This window comes from Esox lucius, chromosome 23 (assembly GCF_011004845.1).
Source record: "Esox lucius isolate fEsoLuc1 chromosome 23, fEsoLuc1.pri, whole genome shotgun sequence".
Classification (NCBI taxonomy): Eukaryota; Metazoa; Chordata; class Actinopteri; order Esociformes; family Esocidae; genus Esox; species Esox lucius.
The window spans coordinates 17,454,651-17,476,262 of record NC_047591.1 but is presented as its reverse complement, the minus strand read 5'-3'; the positions used below and the strand labels follow the sequence as shown (position 1 = coordinate 17,476,262).

Genomic DNA, 21,612 nt, shown 5'->3' with positions numbered 1-21,612 from the left:
ATATTGCTGGTGGCATCCCACGAGCGCTGTACTGTTGCTTTGAGAGACACGGTTTTGCAACGGCTGACATGATTTAACCTTGTTTTTGCTCAGGGAAAGATAAAATAAATTGTCTTACTGAATTGCTAATGCCACAAAGGCATAAGTGAATTTGTGCTAAGTGCTGGGGAACGGGTTGGCCAACCCCCTTTAAGAGGCGTACAAACAGAGCAGGAGCAGCTCAACACCTCTCATTACTCCAAAGGTGCAACGGCCCACCCAGAAACATGGCATCTCTAATACAAATGGCATGGCAATGCTGTGTGGCATGGTAACGCTATGGCATGGTAATGCTGTGTGGCATGGTAATGCTGTGTGGCATGGTAATGCTGCGCGGCATGGTAATGCTCTGGAATGGTAATGCTGTGTGGCATGGTAATGCTCTGGAATGGTAATGCTGTGTGGCATGGTAATGCTCCGGCATTGTAATGCTGTGTAGAGTGAGGGGTAAGCATTCACATTTCATTTACTAGAATCAAAAACATCTACATATTTAGAAATGTGTTCGAAGTTGAATATACTGCAGCTCACATACGAATCAGTTCCTCTTGTAATCCAAGCAACATATTGGTAACAAGCGGTAAATTAGACAGTATTCAACACCACACCCATCTCACAACTGAACACTAATCCAAAATACACTCAGGGAAGTGCTAACCAAAAATTTTCACATCTGATCAATCAAATCCAGGTGTTGAGGACAAACTTTGAAATTCAAATGACCTTTTGTTAATTATAAGCCAGAACGTGTAAGCGTGTGTGTGTGTGGGTGGTACTCACAGCACTGCTGCATGGGATGTCCTTGACCTTAAGCCAGGCCAGGTCCAGGGTGCCCTCACCCTTGTAGCACGACTGCAGCCTCTCCTTGATGCGCTCGTTGATCTCCCGCAGAGCAAACACGCAGAGCGCTGACTCCTGCGAGGCCTCACGCGGTCGCCGCTTCTGGCCCTTGGAGAAGACGGTGAAGAGAACGTCATCGTCGGGCCCCACGCCTAGCGAGCGCCCCAATATGGCGCCAGCCTTGGAGAGGTAGGCGGCCTGTAGGAGACGGTACTCCACGCCGCCTTTCACACACCCCAGGGGAACCTCCACGTAAGAGTTGAAGGCTGTGTCGTCTTTGCACAAGCGGACTAGTTTCGAGGTGTAGACCTGCTCCCGTCCAGTGGAGGAGGAGCCAGCGGCCGGCCCGTTCCCCATCTCCGGTTGCAGCGTCAGGAAGTAGACAAAGTTCCCCGAGCCGAAGCCGTAGACATAATAGATGTCAAAGTCCGGCACCACAGTGAACGTGTCCGACGGGATCTTGATCATTGATGCGACGAACTCGTCGTGGAAGACGTAGGCAAACATGCCATCCTCCTCGGAGTTGCGTGCCAGCTTGCGGCTGGAGATAGTGGGGAAGTACTCGGGCTTGCCGTCTACCGCCGTGGCCACGAACAGCTTGTCGGGCGAGGAGTCTCCGTACGACACGATTACCCCGAACACGGAGCCACTCTCGTTGGCGCCAGAAAGGTAGTGCTCCTTCTTGTGGAAGGGCTCGCCCAGCTTGAAAAGGTCGTCCAGGCGAAGGAGTTTACAGATGCCCTGGTAGAGGCTGCCACAGGCCAGTAGACGGTTCTCCCGGTAGTCCATCAGCAGCATCTTGTTGACGTTGTTGGTGAGAGACAGCGGCTCGCTGCAGGGCTGGACGATGCGCGGAGGGTAGCACTTGCGGTTGTCCTCATCCGGGCCCGTCTGGTGGGACACCTGAACTTCCAGGTCGGGCGACAGTTTGTAAATGCGGTTGACTGATCCCAGGTACACATTGCCATTGCGTTCGTCAACCGCCACGTGGTTGAACTTCCACTCTGGGATCTCGGCGCGAAACGTGCTGTAGTCCTCCTCCGCCTCCTCTACGGCGATGGACGCGGTGATGATGGACGCGCCGGCGGGGGCGTAGGGGAGGGGCCGGGAGGCCAAGGTGACAGGGAGAGTCAGAGCCGACAGGAAGCAGCACAGGGTCAGACAGAAGGCCCATGTCCTGGTTTGGTGGGACTTCATCTTCCAGGTTGGAGGGTGAGGCGTTAGGGGGGGCTAGAGCGAGCTCGGTCCAGTACTGTTAGCCAATCCGTGATCAGGCTTCTCTTGGGATTAAGGTCATTCTGTACCTGGAGAGGAAAAGAGGAGAGAAGATAATATGAGCAGGGACACACAACCAAATCCCAAACAAATCAACACAGAGTATCCACATTACACCCAATTATACATAGATGGACACCTTCTACTGTACCAACCCCTAGTCCACACCCACCCAGCCACCCACCCACAAACTTCCCAAAAGAAAATCATAGAAACATTCAGGAACTGGAGACCCAGCAGACTTCAAAAGGCCAGTGTGTGAGGTTTAAGAGAGAGAACCCTGCTGGTGTGAGCGCTCCCTGGGGGGGGGGGGGGGGCAATGCAAGTCCCTGGGGGGGTATCAACGGTCCTACACCACCTCTGTCTCTGCCTGGCCCCTCACATCTTCCACAGGCCTGCTGCTACACTCCTAATTGATTCTCCCCTTGGACTGTGATTTGCATGCTTTGGAGATTTTCCCCTCTTTCCTCCAGATAGTGCTTGCCACCTGCTGACATGGCTGGGACAGGGATTTTCAACACTCTGAGCAACGCGCGCAAGCGAACACTTCACGGGCAGAGGTGGAGCAATTATGAGGAAATGCTAGAGTTTGCAGAAACAGGCGCCCCATCAGTCCTCAGGTCGTTTGTCAAACCTCTGCAACACCCCAACACAGTTCCTCCTTGTCTATACACAAAGACAGCACACACACACACTACAGAGTAGGTTCTCTTTGTATAGAATATTTATATGAATGTAAACGCACTATATGCTGCACACCTACCTGCACTTACAATATCTACATTACAAACATCTATACCAGACATATGTACCTGTAATACTGCCCTGTAATACTGTCCTGTACTAATTCCCTTTAATACTGTCCTGTACTAATGACCTGTAATACTGTCCTGTACCAATGTCCTGTAATACTGTCCTGTACTAATGACCTATAATACGGTCCTGTAATACTGTCCTGTACTCATGACCTGTAATACTGTCCTGTAATCATGTCCTGTAATACTGTCCTGTACTAATGACCAGTAATACTGTCCTGTAATCATGACCTGTAATACTGTCCTGTACTAATGACCTGTAATACTGTCCTGTAATCATGACCTGTAATACTGTCCTGTACTAATGACCTGTAATACTGTCCTGTACTAATGACCTGTAATACTGTCCTGTACTAATGACCTGTAATACTGTCCTGTACTAATGACCTGTAATACTGTCCTGTACTAATGACCTGTAATACTGTCCTGTCGGACTCTACGGATTATTGAATGCATTGGCTCAGTATTCACTCTTGCCTGCTTCTGACTATAATGTATTTCAATAACAAACATAATTTCTATGACATTGCGCCAAAGAAATCCTACTGAATAATGTGCTGATTAATGGGCATGTATGAGTCAGTGTTAATGTATTCAGGTGAAGCCCATTATTTATCCCACACTGACAGAGGTCCTGGGTCAGGAACATCCACAGAATATCTCCAGGTGAGATCTCCTGCTGATGAGCAACCCATGGAGCCGGTCTACCCAGGATGCAGTTTGTCAGCCACAGGATCACACTGACTCTGACTCATACTACCGAGAGAAAAGAACCCATCAGTCGCTGGGTTAACACATATTAAAGAAAGACATTGAGAAAGAGAGAGGATACATAGCTCCTGATGGAAGCGAGAGAAGGAGGCGTTGAGAAGGGAACAGAAATGGTAGAGAGCCACCCAAGCGCTGCTCTAGGAGTAATGAAAGGGCATTGGGCTCTCTTTCTCGGCTTGGACTAAAAATAAAAGCATGTTGTTGTAATATTAATGATACACATTGAGCTAATGTGAGCTCCCCACTCTAATTCAGCCAGCGGGTGGGATGGAGTACCAGGATAACAGAGAACTCAGCTGAGTACACACCAACAACTCTAGTCAACTGTAAATAGTGGGGGGGGGGGGGGGGGCTGCAGTGTCCCAAATATAATCTTCTCTCTAGCAGGTGCAAAGCACACAACCAAGAACGTACTACAATCGCGACCTGAATCTGTCGGTGACACGCAATTATCCTGCTCATCGGGGAAGCTCGTTTTGCTCCTATTTGTCTTGCGCTGCCGATCGGCGCGCGCCATTAATTACATTTGAGCGTCACACACAGTCATGTGGAGCTTCATGCAACACACAAACACACACACACATACACACACACACGAATAGTCCTGAACATTCAAACCTATCATTTATCTACATCCAGATTGGGTGTTCCTTCACCTTCCAGCACAGCACCATTATAATGAAGCACAGACAAAAGCAGCTTGCTGAAGCAAAACTTTTGTGTGGGAGGAAGGTGAAAAAGTTTAATGCATTGCCTGAATAGCAATTCGTCATCTATACACTAGTAATTCTAAATGCTGTTATGGTGTCCATGCCCTCCTTAGCCCCAATTCTTAACCCCCCCCCCTTAAACAGCGGACATGGCGGGCATCCTGCCCGGATGCGTAGCCTCCGTTTGAAGACAGTGGTCACCGGGGTGTGTCCGTGTGTGTTTGGGTGCATAGAAACACGCATTTTTGTGTCCTACTGTCATGTAGGTAGCCCTGCAAGCGCAAGATTCGCCCACTGAAATCACAAACACACAAACACACACAAACAGAATCACCAGACCACAAGCTGTGCCAGCACATCAAAGGGTGCTAATGAATTCATGTTTGGTGCCACACTCTCTCTCACACTTAAGACTTTGCTGGAAATGTGGAAAAAACACCATGCAGTGCAACAGAAGATTACTGTGTGTGTCTGTGTTTGTGTGTGTGTGTGTGTCTCTTTGTGTGCACATTTCTGTGTACCTGTTCCATCTACTGTCATTAACGCAGAAATTGTCAAATTACGCTCTGGACTCTTCTGGTACAGATGTGCCTGCTTCAGTCGCAACACCACAACTGGCTTCCAAATAAGCTCATCTTATCTGCCAAGCCTACTTCACAACAACGCAGTGCCCGTGAGCCAGCGCACATTGAACAGAACCTTAGAACACTCCCGGCACACACGGATTAGCCGGCGGAGGAGACCGCCATCCCACTGACCACCCGGATCACCGAGCCACGTTTCAACCCCACTTTCCAACCACCACAACGTCACAGCGCTGACCTCCAGCGCCAAGGAGGTGGCTCCTCGAATGTCCCGCGGAGTTGAGGCTGACCGCCCGGGTGAAAACCCTAATCTGTGACGAGGCAACGATGGGGGACTGCAACCCCTCCTTCCCTCTGGATGTACCCGGGAGAAGGTCCCACCTGACACAGAGACGGAGGGCAACTTCCCGGGCTTCCGGAGTAAGACCAACTGAACTCTTCCGCCTCAGGCTTTGGGGTCTGGTCGGATTGGTCCGAGTGATCCGAGCAACCGGAAAATGACACCGTCACGTAGACGGAGCCAGTGAGCTTCTCTGACCACCTATGTGACAGACCCCCCCATGTGACAGACCCCCCCATGATGGAGCGCCTCATCCGACACCGAGGAAATAACTCCCTCGTATCAGGCAGCTGCAATTATGTCAGCGCCGGACTGGCCTCAGGCTGCAGAGGAACCCTGTCTCCCTGGACAGCGTTGACCACCCCATCTCCCGTTCTCTATGTATCAGAAAAGCTGCTTTTGGCAAGGAAATGTTAACATGCCCGGTAAAGGCAAGGTTACATTGCAGGACATGACGACCTTGTGGACCCGGTACCCAGGCGCTTATCACGAAGAGCACACATTCACAGACATTCAGCTGTCTGCTGAACTGGGTTCACCGCTGATAATAGTGAGGCCCGGTGTACTAAATACTGTGTACGCGTTCGTTGTTTATGTTGTTCGCAGTAATGCCTAAACCAAGGCAGAGCAAATAGCGAGTTTTTGCTTGAACCTTTAGACCATAATGTGATTAGCTGATTCAAATTAAGCACTTGAATGCGTGTGCATATGTCTGGCACATTAAGGCTGTGACGATGGCAGTGTTGCAATATTTCTTTCACGGCAAAAATAAAAAGACAAACAGACTTAACTTTTAGGCCCAAACATTCCTAAACTGGAACGACTCAAATTAAATGCAGCGCCTCGTTTACCGGGAGACACAGCGAGGAATCCACCGCTAAGACAAGCCAGATAATGGCAGAGGGAGACTGCAGAGAAGGAAGGAGGAGAGGAGAGGAGGAAAGAACAGGCGAGCAGCAGAAATATCGATTGGTTCCCTCTGCGGGTGTCTAAACCAATCCATGCCAACCAGGTGAAGAGGCATCGTCAAGGTTACACTCCAACGAGTGGGCGGAGGGATGAGGCTGAACGTCAGACAGACAGGGCTCTGAGAACATCAGTCAAATAAAACAGATTACACAACAGACAGTTTCACAACAAGCACAAGGGCCCCAATAGCTGTGTCTGCTTTGAATTATGATAACACAGGCATTTTAGACGTTACTGTTTGGAAAACAGTTGAGTAATTGAAGTGGCCATAGCCAATGCCCTAGCCACTGCATACATAACTGAACCCAGACACAACCCACTTCAGCTATTAATAAGTTGAATAGGCCAGCTGACTTGGAGCACTGAAGCAGCGAACGGCATGCCAACACGTCTTCATGGTTTAAATAAATGACAGAACTGACGGAAAAGAATTGTCTGACTCTTATGTAAACAGATTAACTTCTCTGAACATAAAAACATGCTCCGAAATATCAAACGCTAAACATATGAGTCAAATGGGATTATAGGAGATTATGAGTGCAAAAAGTGGGGTAATTACTGTATAATCCCTTACATTCACAAAACCCTCCCAGATCTGTACACACATTTATCTGTCAGTAATCTGTCACTGGGCGAGATGACAACAACACACATTGATGAGAACGAAAGCAACACGCAGGTAAACACACTGGAATAATGCAATCAGACAATACCTACGCAAAGAAGGAGAGGCGGCTGACAGTGAGAGGGGAAGACAAAGCGAGACAGTGACAGTTAGAGATGCTGTAACGTAAAGAGCGGAGAGGGAGGAGAGTTAAAGAGGACATGCAGTATCATAAAGTCTACAGCTAGACCCGACACTCAGAGAAAGTAGCGGTGGAGAGAGACAGTAGAGAACAGTGCAGTCTACATCCTATTAGATATGCTGTGCTGTTGTCCTCTGTTTGCCCTTTCCAGGTGGTCACTCAGTCCTGTGCCTACCCCTGTCTGTGGAGACGGCCCGGTGAAAGAACACATCACAGATAAACAGACTTGAGTCCTGAAGCTCCCACTGAAACATCTAGTTTCATCCAGCCCCTCCAGCCCCTAACCTCAACCCATCATCAGAACTCTCAACCTTAACCCTAACAGGAAAGACATAAACCTAAATGATAACCCCAAACAACTAACCCTGAGACATGTATACATTAGCAGTGTCTCCAAAACTTTCCACACTACTTACCAAGCATATTACACAACTTACCAAGCTTATTACACAATTTACCAAGCTTATAACAGACCGTAGCAATCTTATTACACAATTTAACAAGATTAATATGCTACTTACCAAGTTTATTCCACTACTTACCGAATGTATTACTCTAACACAGGTTAACAGCTAGTCCCTAACACCATCTGACAGAGGATAACAGCTACTCCCTAACACCATCTGACAGGGGTTAACAGTTAGTCCCTAACACCATCTGACAGGGGTTAACAGCTAGTCCCTAACACCATCTAGCAAAGGGTAACAGCTAGTCCCTAACACCATCTAACAGACGCTAACAGCTCTGGAAGCCGAAGTAGCTGAGGCCAACCCGGAACAACACAGTACTGATCCCACCTGCTGGTCATACGGCATTATCCTGGACAAGGGGATCCAGCCCTCATTATTTCAGATTGTGTTACAAACACACACACACACACGTGCGCTGTTGTGGAAATTTCTCTAACCAATGTATTTACACTGATTAAAGGACTGAGTGTCCTTGTTCAAATTTGGTCTCTGTACTTCCTCCTTTAAGAGTTCTGATCGATGAAATTGCCATCACAGCGCTAATCTTAGTCTCATTAACACACACATCTTAAGTGAGCTCAATCTGCTGCCCACACCAGACAGATGTCCCTCCATTCCTCATCCTCTTTTCCTTCGGGAAGACATAACGTAATATGAGGGAGGAATGGGAAGTGTCTCCATTTACATTAAAACCTGGATTAGGGTTGAGATTACCACCATCAGATACCCCTGGAAGATCAAGGTTATGAGGTCTAATCCCAGATCAGGGATTAGTATTCCTTAGTATTCCACAGTACCACCAAATGTTCTGAGGTCTAATCCCAGATCAGGCCCTTAGCATTCAACATTACCACCAAAGGTAATGTCAACAAGATGGTTCATTGCATTTCGCATCCTGAAAGTCCCATCTATCTTCTGATTAAAAAGACCTGGGTGATGAATGTCACTATAAAGTGAAAAGTGAAAGACTAAGTTGTGAGGGGATGTTTTGCAGCAGCTGAAAGAATGAATCATAGATTAACATGAGTGTACTCCACAGCACAGTTCTAACTCCTATCTTTTTTTTTTTCAAGTCAATGCAAGAAGCCCCCCCAGACAAATTCCTTTGGACTTCAGAGAAATGGTTGAATCCCGCCTGCATCTCTCCATCCATTTACCCTCTCTATCGTTCACTGATCAGAGACCAAGGCCTCCTTACAGGACAAAAACACAACACATTCAGCTTCCCACACATAAATACACAGTGCTAAATCCACACACAGTATTCAGCGCTGTGTATTTAAATAAAGACACATATACACTAAAATTAAGACACTGTCTTGTTAGACTCTGTGAGAGATGAGGCATCTCACACACACAGAAAAACAGACCCACATTCCCCTAATAGTGGTGAACAACACACTTGTACAGTCCTCGGGTTGAAGCACTGAGGTCACTACCTCTCTGTCAAACACACACACACACACACACACACACACAGAGACACAACACAGACTCTTGGCTAACAGTAGGCTGCAGTCCTATCAGTGCTGACACAGCCTGATGCTGTTCGGCGGAGTGTGTTACCGGGGCGGATGAAGAAGCTTTAACGACATTACCGGGAGCCGATGAAGGGCCACTGTCCCCCGTTCATCATCCTGCTCTTATTGGGTTAGTCCCTGATTCCTGAGTGGCCGCGGAATGTCCTCTGTCAGAGTATGGCTGTCACCTGAGGGCCATTACAGGGACTTGACGAAGCCCCCCTGTTCAGTTCGTCCTGGGCGGACATGTGGCCGTTAGACTGGGCCGAACAACGTCAAACAGTGTGAGTGGATTTAGCAGGCTGAAATCAGACGGGACGATCAAATAATCGCCTGGACAAAATGAGTCTATCAATAGCCCATCTATTTTCATCCATCAACTCTACCCTATATGTCGGTTTGATTTATTTGATGCTATAATGTTGAATTATTTATTGTCTGAGCGTCCTGTAGTAGAATGCTGGCTATATGGTAAGATAGCATAAGGACTCCAGGCCATGAGACAAACCGAGCAGGTGTAGCTGATAACAGCGTGGTGCTTGCAACGCCAAGGTAGTGGGTTCGATTTCACAAGGGGCCAACATAAAAACTTATTAGCGCCCTACTGCATGTCGCTGTGGGTTAGAGGGTTCACTAAATGACAATGTAAATGTAGGCATCCTATAAATACATTAACGCTATAGAACATGGCCTAATCTACCAATACATTAATCATCCCATTGGCAGGCTACATCATTAGCAACATATTAAGCCTAACGCATCACATACTAATGGTGTTTCTAGATAATGGGGACGCTTGTTGTTTTCACAGGGCACGTTCCCACAGCCTCCACTCCTTCGCTCTGCTTTCCTCCCTGACTCCCCTCTTTGCTCCAGAGGGTGGAGGAATGGAATACAGACCGCCAAGACAGATCAGCTCCCCTCTATCGGCAGCCACACGTAACCATCTCCAGTCCTGACACGTCTTCGTCTCTCTCTGTCTCTTTGTTTCTCCCTCAGTCTCTTCATCTCACCCCCAGTCTCTTCGTCTCTCTCCTTCTGTCTCTTTATTTCTCTCTCTGTCTCTTTGTATACATCTCTCTTTCCTCCCTCCTCTCTCTTTTCTCTCCCTTTACCACTTCTCTCCTTTATTTCTCTCTCCCTTCTCTCTTTTCTCTCCCTCTACCACTTCTCTCCTTTATTTCTCCCTCACTCCCTCCCTCCTCTCTCTTTTCTCTCCCTCTACCACTTCTCCCCTTTATTTCTCCCTCGCTCACCCCAACATCTCCTGGACTCGAATCTCTCCTCAGTCCTCTTTTATGAGAAGTGAAATGTCCCCATCACTCCTGTCTCTCCTCTTCTATTAGACACAGAGTATTAATGAATGTGTATGTGTGTGGGCCTGAGGCTGAACGGACTATGCGTGTGCGGTGTTGCAGTGTTATTCTTACAGAGTGGCGGAGTTGTGAGTGTGACAGTGTAAGAGTGTCTGGCCAGGTGAGTGGTTAAAATAGTCCACACTCTACACGGTGTCATTCATGAGATCAGATGATACTACAGCAGAGGCAGTCAGTCAACACCCTTGACCAACACACAGACACACACACACAGACAGCCACACACACACACAGACAGCCACACACACACACAGACAGCCACACACACACACAGAGAGCCACACACACACACAGACAGCCACACACACAGACAGCCACACACACAGACAGCCACACACACAGACAGCCACACACACACACAGACAGACACACAAAGACAGACAGACACACAGACAAAGCCGATTCTAGACTATCGTCAACTCAAGCTTACATCCCAGGTCGAGGGACTCGGGTATGATTTCAATTCCAAGCAGGGGGCATGGTGTGTGTCCTTCAACAGATCATCTCCCTCCATCCCTCCCTCCCCACAAGCAGCAGACAGCAGTACAGAGGTAATATACCAGAGATCAGAACGGTTTATTCTCACACAGCCACCGCTTTATTCCCTTTCTCATGATAAACCGCTTATGGCGGGGGGGGGGCGGGGGGGGGGGGGGGTTACAGCTGGTCAAGCCTATTGAGACCACAGTGAAAAGTTTGAGACCACACGTAGAGAGCGGACAGCGAGAGAGAGAAATGGGCGCCTAACTGAGGATATAGGAGTGTGGTAACGTCCCCCACACATCCTCCTGAGGTAGTGCTCAGGCAGTTGCAGAATTCTGGAAGGAGTGGGCAGGACATAGAGACCCCTCCAGATAGCACCAACTGTAGCGTCTGACCTGTAGAATTCAACCAGCAAAACGCCATTCTCACGTTTGACTAGCTAGTGACTAACAAATGGAAAGCACACAGAACCACTGACCATGGAGGCAAAAAGGGAAAGCAGAGGACCAGCAGAGGACCAGCAGAGGACCAGCAGAGGACCAGCAGAGGACCAGCAGAGGACCAGCAGAGGCCTCAGTGCAGTACCGGCAAGCCCAAAGAACACTTCCGGCCACCGCAGACCGTCATTTCACCCAGCACCGGCGACACAAGGAAGCTGGAGGACCCGCGATCCATTTCCCCCAGACGCAGAGTCGTAACGTGAAAAGTGCCACATTAATTACTTTCCCCTCGTTGCTCAACAGGAGCTGCCGCATGTGTGTGCGGTGTTCGGCAAAAGAAACGCCGAAAACCTGGCTGATAACCCACTGAGTCACCGGACAGACCGTCGGATCTGTCCACACCAGGAGATAATGAGATGAGCGTGGAATGTTTCATCAGTACAAACCAGGCCAGTGATCAGCAGTAATCGATCCCTCTTTTGGTAGAAATGTCTCTCGCTCCCTCCCTCCCTCCCTCCATTCCCTTCCTACACATTGAAGCTAAGTAGACTTGACCCACAAGATTAACTTCTTAGACATGAATGCCTGATAATCACAGGCTTTATGGTGATTATTATAAACCGTTCAACTGCAGTTTTAATTTATCTGTGTTGTGTGCGTGTGTGTGTGTGTGTACGTTGTGCGCGCGCGCACGTTGTGTGCGCGCTGGGGCGTGCGCTTGGGTGCTCAAATGAGCTTAGGATTGTGCACCACTGTACAAAGGATGTGAAATTGGACTGTGGTAATCCACCGTGGCCCAGCTATGAGTTCCGGTTCCACCCCCTCCCCCTGCCACCCCGACCCCACCCCACCCAACCCAACCCAGGGCAGGGTACCACTGCACATCTGTGGGGTCCTCATCACTGAGTGACTGGGTCAGGGCAGCTCCTACCCTCCCGGCCTCACACTTACACTTCATAGAGGAGGAAGAGTCCAGATCTCCACCGCCGATTTAAAACCAGGGGTTTAATTGAGGTCATTGTGAGCTCTCTACTGACTGACTACATCAAATGACATGGCGCCAATAATGCATATTGCATTACAGTGGGTATTATCCACGCTACAATCTCTGAGGGAATCACGTGGTCTTCAAGAGATTAGCATCTCTTATCCATATTACATTTGTGTAGAATTTATTTAAGCAATAAGGGACAGGGGGTGTGGTATAAGGCCAATATACCACAGTTAAGAGCCGTTCTTAGACGGGGGCAATCGCAGAGTGACTTGACGCAGTGCTTAGCCGTGGTATATTGGCAATATACCACTAACTACCAAGAAGCGATTATTATCATTTATTTTTTAAAACACTGAGATGGCGATTGCAATTAGCAATTAGCAGTAAAAAGTCTCACGGACCACGGATATCAGCCAATAAGCATACAGGATTCGAAGCAGACAGTTTATAAATACAGTATATATATAGTATGTTTTCGTTCTCACAAAATGCATCAAAATAATTAAAAGTGTCCCGTTTTGAGTGCAGGGTTAGATGCTGTAGATATGACTCAGACACACAGAGCTTTGTGAGACATTGTCATAATCTAATAGACAGATAATTTTTTTTGGAAAGAATGTGTCAATGAGCTCTTCACAGCTGAGCTAGCCCATTTTCTCCTATTCTCTGGGAAAAGGTGACAAATTACAACCTTTGCCTTACCTGAGAGAAAACTACGAAGGCAGCGAGAGAGAGAGAGATGGAAATGCGCTTTTTCAAAAGGTCATAGGAGAAAGCGAGAGAGATCGGGCTGGCAGCACTCCAAAAGTGCTCAGTTTCCGTATAAGGAGGTGAGTGACAGAAGATGAATCATGCAACACGGCCGTCAACAACTCTCAACACAAGAACCTGCCGAGGCCGTCCCCTCATCAAGACATCAAGCAACTGTGAAACCTTCAAGTCCCAAAAATAGAATTCCGCTTTTTATGCCATCTACTGCCTCGTCACATGCTTTTACTAAGTCAAACATTGGTACACTGACAACAGCCGACAAAGCTGCTATTGAAGCCAATTACCATAATTGCTATAATTATCAATAATTGTGGCCATTCTATTAGCATAAGGTAATGCAACAACTTGAACAGGATTTATGCAACATAATGGGGAATGTATGGAGATGAAGGAATGGACAGAAACCCCAAGTGGGGTACTGCGGTCAGACTGACACATGGCTGAGGGTGACGATTAGGCCCGGGGGGTCAACTCAAAGTACCACTCACCACCAAGACCCCCAAACACCAAACCTTTGTCTGATAAGACAAGTCCCTTAAGGGCGGTTTTTCAAGCCAAACATGCCTGACTGCTTTCTAACTGTGGCGGAAACACACACACGCGCACACACACACAGCCAGCACTAATGACGGAAACGAGCGCAGCCCTCCCCCACCCCACCCACCCCACCCCCACCCACCTGAGCTATCAATCCTAGACCTAAATGAGTTCATTCCCAGGGGGTCGATCACAATACCTAAACCTCCCTCACTAACACCAAAGACACCGACATTCCCTCAATGTCACGCCAACACTCATCAGAGGATGCTCATTCAGTTTAGGGTCAGCCCTGAGGGCTTCCAGTCCGGAGTGGTTTGATCTCTTGACTCCTCAGGCTATTACATCCCAAAGCGCACGTCTCCCTGGTCGGCCCCGCTGTCCTCGCATTCAAGAACATGAGACGGTCCCGCAACTTAACCCTTCAATGCTCCCTTTTAGAAAAGGGTTACACACAAACACACATCCACACACAGACAGGCACGTGGTTTTCTTGGCGTCATATTCAGACGTTGACGGCTGAGCGGGACAAAGATGGGTCTTTGAGGAGGACGGAGAGCGATGACAGTGACGGTTAAATGACTCTGAAGATCATAAATCCGGAGAGGAAACGTCTCTGTGAGGCACCCTGGATCAAACACTGTTTCATAGACACAGTTTCATACAGTCATACACACACATTAATACTGGGATGTGTGTGATGTACTGTAAGCCTGCGGCCTCCTATAAGACTCTGTGGTCTACTGTAAGAACTTACAATATAGTCCTTGGTTTCCCTAGAATCTCAGTTGGAGTACTGCCAGCATTAGAAGGGAATAGGGAGGAAATCTGAAATCCTTCAAATAGAATTTCAGCAAAACCAGGGAAGTAATTTCAAGGCAGTTTCTACAATTTCATTCCAGATATACTGAACTTACCATTCGGAACTCGAGACGTACAGGAGTTAATGTTGACAGCCTGACACTGTTATATTTGCCACCTCCTCATTGGTTAAACCTGAACACCATCCAATATATTTGATGATTCCTCTCCCTCCACTTCTCAGGTCCCCTCCCCTTGCCTTTTCCTTATATTCTCACTTTCCCTCGCCACCGTTCTCTCCCCCTCTCCTTCCACACCCCTCTCGTGAGGCCCCGAGGCACCAACATGGAAGGCTGTGTTCCAAGCATTCCATCCAGGCCCAGAGGTACCACGGGGGATTGCCAGGGAGGCAGCAGTAATCCATCCCTCGCTCCTCTCCACCATGCCTCGTCCACAGTGTCAGGGCTGTTTTACTTTGATTTTCTCCCTGCTTTACCTGATCGCATTGCTATTCCCAGAAAAGGACAGAGACACACAAACACACACACACAAACACACGACAACAAGACACACAGACGCACACAGACCCTGCAGCTATCTGGTTCTGGGTTGAACGGTAGACGGTAGAAGGACTGGGATAGCCCAATCACTGCTTTCCAGGAAAATCAAGATGACAGTGCAAAACGGGGGAGGCGGATATAAAAGCGTGACAACAGAGCACGATGCTTAGTGCTTTCCCATTTCATCCCTACGCTTGAGAGGATGATGTCCTTTTCATCCAGGCGCTGAGAGGATGATGTCCTTTTGCCCAGACTCAGAGAGCGTCTGACTACGGTGCTTGAAGTCCTACACTACAAGAAGCCGAACTTAAACCTGGCCAGGCTTGTTGAGGCCTGTAGTCGAGGTGTAATGCCTGGGGCTCCGTGTCCAGAGAAATCGCAGAAGAAAGCCTCAGGGTCCAATCAAAGCGCAGAAGAAAAGCTCTGGGTCAAATTAAAGCACAGGACAAAGGGTCTGAGTCTGGGAAGTGAATCCGAGGACAACTATGGACTGGCAAATCAAGGTAAGGCATGAGAGAACACAAGGCTACCTTTGTTGGTTAGCCTTGTACGCCAACAAATATAAGCCATCATTTGAGATTCTGTACATGTTGTGAAATGTAATTTACTCATTTCAAAAGCCACTAGGTAGCTAACATTACACTCCCCGGCACGTGTCTTGATAACGTACACACCTACAGTACGTTTTACATTTCCCTTCTAGCCATTCAGCAGGTGATCTTATCAGCAGTCCTGAAACCATTCCTTTTAATATAACACCATCGTCTGACTGGCACTTTTTGACACCGACAGCGAACAAGTAAAGGTGTTAACTTGCACGACACAGGAAGGTGTGGGTAGTGAGCCAAGACGACCGAACCCAGTCACTCAAACGGCAGATCAACACCTGTGCGTCTCTACGTCGCGTGCTCGCCGGCGCCCCACTAGCGTCCTCACACAGGTGACTGTCGGGAACTGCACCGTGGAGGGGGGGGGGGGGTCACGTTGTCATGGGAACACATTCAGCTGAGGGTTTCGGGGTGTTCCGTGGCTGAGGCGTCTAATAGCCTGTATTGTAACATGCCGCAATCGAACGCATGCAGCAGGGCGGCAGAAACTAACCGCGCGTGGAAATGAGGCAGCCAAGGCCGGCACAGGAGGACGTCAATATGTAGCATGCCTCTTTCCCGAAACAGTGTGCGCGCAGAGTAAAGGAAGCTTTCTGTGATTCATCAACTCTCCCCAGCGTTTCAGAGGCGAGATACAGGGACGGACAGGCAGTCAGACAGTGTGAACTCCTATCGACGATCACCCATTACCACCTCTTTGCCGCGAACGGTAATTACAAAGGCAACAAAATCAATAGGGAGGAATAATGAAACATTGTGGATTAATGAGAATCTGGAGAGATCCCGCTGGTTCTATCTCAAGTCGAGAGACAGAGGAGATCTCCTGAGGCTCAGCCTTTTGTGTCCACTGCAGAACTGTGTTCACGCGTTCTCCAACTCCACTGACACTGACACGGAAAAGAAATCACTTGGAGACATAGTCACCCTGAGGCAGCCCCAGTGGACCAAATGTGACGGTCTGCTTCAAGGACCATAGTGAGCAGGGATTTAAGATGTTTCTGACCCTGAGACGAGACCAGGAATAACCACTGACCTTAAATGTGGCTGGTTAGACTAGATCCTGCTGCCTTTTATTACCGAGCGTGACTGTCTTCAGGCTCCCATCAAATGGCTGCAGCACTATAGCCTCCAAAACCAGGCCATTAACAACCCAACCACAAGACTGGCTTAAAGAAACAAAGTCAGACCACAATCAAAACACAGAGAAACCCGAAGACAGACATCACCTTCATCCTTCTGCAATGTTTCTGTGTTAATGCCCGGATATTTATTTCCCTTTAATTATCACCTAATAATTTATTTAATTTCCCTAATTATAATTTTCATACCCTTTTCCTTATTCTCCATTTGCATTCGGCAATACAAAGAAAGGTTTCCCGATGCCAACGGAATCCCTTTGAAATCATTTTAACTGATACTCCTGCCATCATCAGCGGGCCTGGCAGTGGCATATGCTGCCCGTACATTATGGAGCCTCCCGAGGCAGTGTTAAGTCACACCCCGTTCTGTTACGGCTCTGCCGGCTCGGCGGGGTCTCCGCGCGAGTGATGTGTCTGAATTACCGCGGTAACACTGCATACAGACACCCTACTGACACCCCCGGATAATGTTCAGAGGAAGGACGACGCACAGAGGGATGAGGGCCAGTGAAAGATGGTGTCATTACCCTTTATCTCTATCTCACCCCCAATCTTTCTCTCTCGATCTTTTCTCTGTCGCTCTCCCCCATCTTTCACTCCGGCTTGTCTCTCGCTTTTTTCCTCCCCATCTCTCTTGGTCTCTCGATATTTGTATCCATATACTATATACATTATATTTATATGTTGGTCTTGGTCACTGCTTGTTTCCTTCTCACTTTTAACTCTCTGTGGATGCATGTTGTTACACTGCTCATCTGACATGGCCCTAGATTTAGGACAGTTACTGAAGTGTACTTTACCACTTTCAGCTCTTCCTGAGGAGCCTGAAAATGAGCTCCATTTGTTGAATGTATGAAATTATAAGAAAACTGCTGACAGTTATGAGTGTTTTAGAGGTCTTTCCTGTTGTGGGGCATGGAGGGGAGATACTATTGAATACTCTGAGTGGGGCTTATATTGTATGGACGGAGAGCTTTGAGACTATGGTTGATATGATACCCTTGATGTGTTAGATTGATATATATGTAGAGAGAGTGTGTATGTGTATGTGTGTCTGTGTGTCTGTGTGTGTGTTTGTCTGTGTCTGTCTGTCTGCGTGTGTGTGTGTGTGCGCTTGCCTGCTCTTGTCGCACTGATGAAAACAGAATTAGGCCTAATCCTCGAGTGGACTTCAAACAGCGGCGACAGCAAATGGGACTGAGAAATGCATTCTGGCAGTCTGCAATCTTCTCATCATTTCATGCATCTGAAACAAAACTAATTTATTGCTTGTCATGCTCAGCTGGACACAAACAAACATAAAGCAGATAGTGAGGCAGAGCATCATCTGAAAACTGTTTATTTAGGCATGTCAGCCTGCCGTTATATCTACAGGGACCTAGAAGAATAGGAAAACAACTCCTCAGTGTGTCACAGAATGGCCTCGCTCAGAAAGACAACTGTTAATAATATAATCGTACATGTCACTCAGTAGGCACTTTTATCTGAAGCGTCTTACAGTAATGAGTGCATCCATTTCCCGCGGCCAAGTGAATGGAAGCCTACTATTCTGACATTACAAGCTCCATGCTCTACCAACTACAGTCATACAGAACCACACACTCCACATATACCAGGATAGGTGATACAGTCATACAGAAGAGAGACACAGAGAAAGACAGAGAGAGAGACAACAGGGACAACAGGGATTCAGGGAGGACGGTGAGTCATACAGTCCATAACAGCCAGACAACGAGAGCTGAGGGAGAAGAGGGGAATGGAAAGCGAGGGAGAAACAGAGGAGAGAGAGACAGGGAGGGAGGGAGAAACCGAGAAGGAGAGAAATGTCCAGTGTGTTCCTGGCGACTCCCTGACCTGTAGCTGCCAATTAGGGCTCACCTACTACCAAGGTCACACTGTGTTTCTGACTGGAGGGAAACCACACACTCGTCATTAAACACACACACACACACACACACACACACACAATCCCAATGAACAGTCACATCCGCAGGTGGTGCTCTCTCTCACAGACTGAGTAAACCAATTCTGAGGAACAAAGATTCTCATTAAGTACAACGCAACGACAAATATTGATTTCTCCCTGCAGAAATCAGTGTCAGCACTCTGCCCAGCATTAAGGCATATTTTCTGGGTACATACAAAGGTTTAATTAGTTTCCAGGTCCTATTTTGGCTGTAGAATCCAGAAGCCAAGGTGAAACAACACCAAGCTTGTGATCATTGATCACTGATGGGCTGTCAATCTGCTCTGAAATACATCATCCATATAGACTAAAGCCTTTCATGGACCGCCACCTCATAGCGCCGCGTCTTAACCCAGTGGGGGTGGTAGTTTCACAAACACACACCAACCCACACACAACAACAAACCGAGCCCTCCATTGAGACAGAATCCACAGACCCATCATTCTGCCTCACGCCACGGTGTCTCTCGCTAATGAGCATTCAAAAAGTCTAGCGAGTAACACGTATAATTGGACGTGAGTGCGCGGGGGCGTGTCCAAACTTCTGCTTTGGCTACTGAGCAACATTTGTGTCATTGCAGAGATATCATTCACACACGTCTCAAATAGTTTTTGCCGTTGTTTTTTTTTAACTGCGCAGCACCTAATCTCAACAAAACAAGGCTGTCACAGCATTGACAAGGTCAGGGAGTCCAGGTCCAAATTCCAGCCTCAACCGCAGCCAACAAACAGGGGCTAGTGTGTCAACATGAAGCGCTCGCGGGCCGATAAACGCTGCTGTTCAAGTCCAATAGGCGGGGGGCTGAAAGACCGCAGACGGGCCTGGGTGCCAGCAGACTCAACGCTGCTAGCTGAGTCGCGAGGCACCGAGCCGTGAGCGACTCAGAGACGATGGCTGAAGGATTAGCAGTGTGTGCTGGGAACTAAATGTTTCCCTTGAAATAACGTGCCCTACTGTGTCGGCAGGACCGACGCAGGGAAGAGTGCGCGCACACACACACACACACACACAATGCTAGGAGAGGCCAGCCCGCAAGTTCCTCTGCCATCCACGGCCAGGCAGGCCCAGTGCTTCAGCTGCTTCCAGGTACAGTCACCTAAACCTATGCCAGCTGTTCCACTCTGCCATCCATGGATGGACACACACACACACACACACACACACACATACAAAAAGCGTAATTCCCACACAAGTGGAGAGTGTCTGAGGCACAGATGAACAGCAGATAGACCAGCAACGATCATTAAATGCTGAATCTGACAGTACTTAATTAAGAATGTATCGTAAGTGCTTTGGTCCATTCAGGTTCTACCAACACGCAACTCCTATATGGTAACAGCTGATGACCCAACGACCCTTTCCTAGTCTCCCGGCACTACCCTATGAAGAGCCAATCAGACCCTGTCACCAGTTGGATGGGGTCTCACATTAGCATACTGCAGCTACTGAGAATACAACCCTATGACATCTCTGAATGTCACACAGACATAAACATACAGGCTGTATTGTAACAACAATCTACAGGTCGTTGTGTAATAACACATACATATTCTATAAACTGTAGTGTAAAGACACGTGCACAATCGATAAACTGTCACGTAATAAGATGTACATAATCTATAAACTGTCATGTAATAACACATACATGATCTATAAACTGCCAAGTAATAACACATAGCACATCATTTTCTGAAATGCTTGTGAACACAGCTCACAGTTCAACTGGCCTTTCTAGTGTCTTCAACAGAAGTGGGGTGTTTCTGTGTTCACCAAGAACCAAATAAAAAGAAAAAACGCACAATGGGGGAGGCAGAATAGATGACTGAGCAGTTGTTTTTTGGCCTCTGGTACTCGTGGCCTTGATTGAGTGCAATGACATGTCATATCACCAGACGATTATCAGGTTGTTTTCAAGTGCAATGTTCCATCCAGGGTCCCGACGTCAAGATTACGGGATGACCGGCAGGACAGAAAACCAAAACAAACAAGTACAAAAAGCAGCCTGGAATGGTTCAAAAACCACAGCTGGACTGTTCTGGAATGTTGGGTGAAGCGTCCAGGTCTAAAATAACTTCATAAACATGGTGAGAGCAGAAAACAGCCATTGGTGGAGAGCACCCCTCAGACATTTGGAGAACTTTAGCAGTGTACTCCTGAACATTGGTCCACATTGCCGGTATAAATATGCATAAACCTCACTCATGGCTAAAAGAACCATGTCTATGATTTTGCCCATGTTATTTTCCCGTCATACAACTTAAATCGCTCACGCAACATTGAAAACCTCAATTTATAGTGTAAAGAAATCCTACTGAAAATACATTTAAATATTCACTAAGTGTCCCGGGTGGTCAATACATTTTGCCACATCTGTAGGACTGAGTAGATGCTGCTGCACTGCAGATGGACGAGACAGACAGAGCCTTTAGGATAGAGCTGCTGCTGTGATCCGTATTTTGTATAGGCTCAAACAGCAGCTGCTGCTGGAAAGTGACTGCACAAGATAGGGAGGAGAGAGAGTCGGGTGGGGGGGGGGGATACAGAAGGAGAGAGAGAGGGAGGGGGGAAAGACAAAAAGGAAAGAGTAGAGCTGATGGGGTAAGGAGAGAGAAAGGAAGAGTGGGAGAGAAGGACGAGTGAAAGCGTGAAGGAAAGAGGACAGCGAGAGTTAAGGGGGAGAGAGAAAGGGAAGAATATGAGGAGCGAGGTGTACGGAGAGCCAAAGGGAGGGGAGAAAGAGAGTGAGAAAGGGACGGAGGGTTGCCTTAAAGATGCACTGCGAGTCAAGGATCTACAC

The 21,612-nt window shown here is 47.9% G+C and overlaps 1 protein-coding gene across 6 annotated transcripts in view; it reads right to left on the bottom strand.

Moving 5' to 3' along the window:
• Nucleotides 1-21,612, bottom strand: part of plxna4 (plexin A4) — a 256,250-nt gene that overhangs the window by 221,673 nt on the left and 12,965 nt on the right. For all 6 annotated transcript variants that reach the window (XM_029116984.2, XM_029116986.2, XM_034290062.1 and 3 more), the window contains exon 2: nt 820-2,183. In XM_029116984.2, the coding sequence (XP_028972817.1) occupies nt 820-2,076 (1,257 nt within the window). In that variant the 5' untranslated portion in view covers nt 2,077-2,183. The remainder of the gene's footprint in view (nt 1-819; nt 2,184-21,612) is intronic.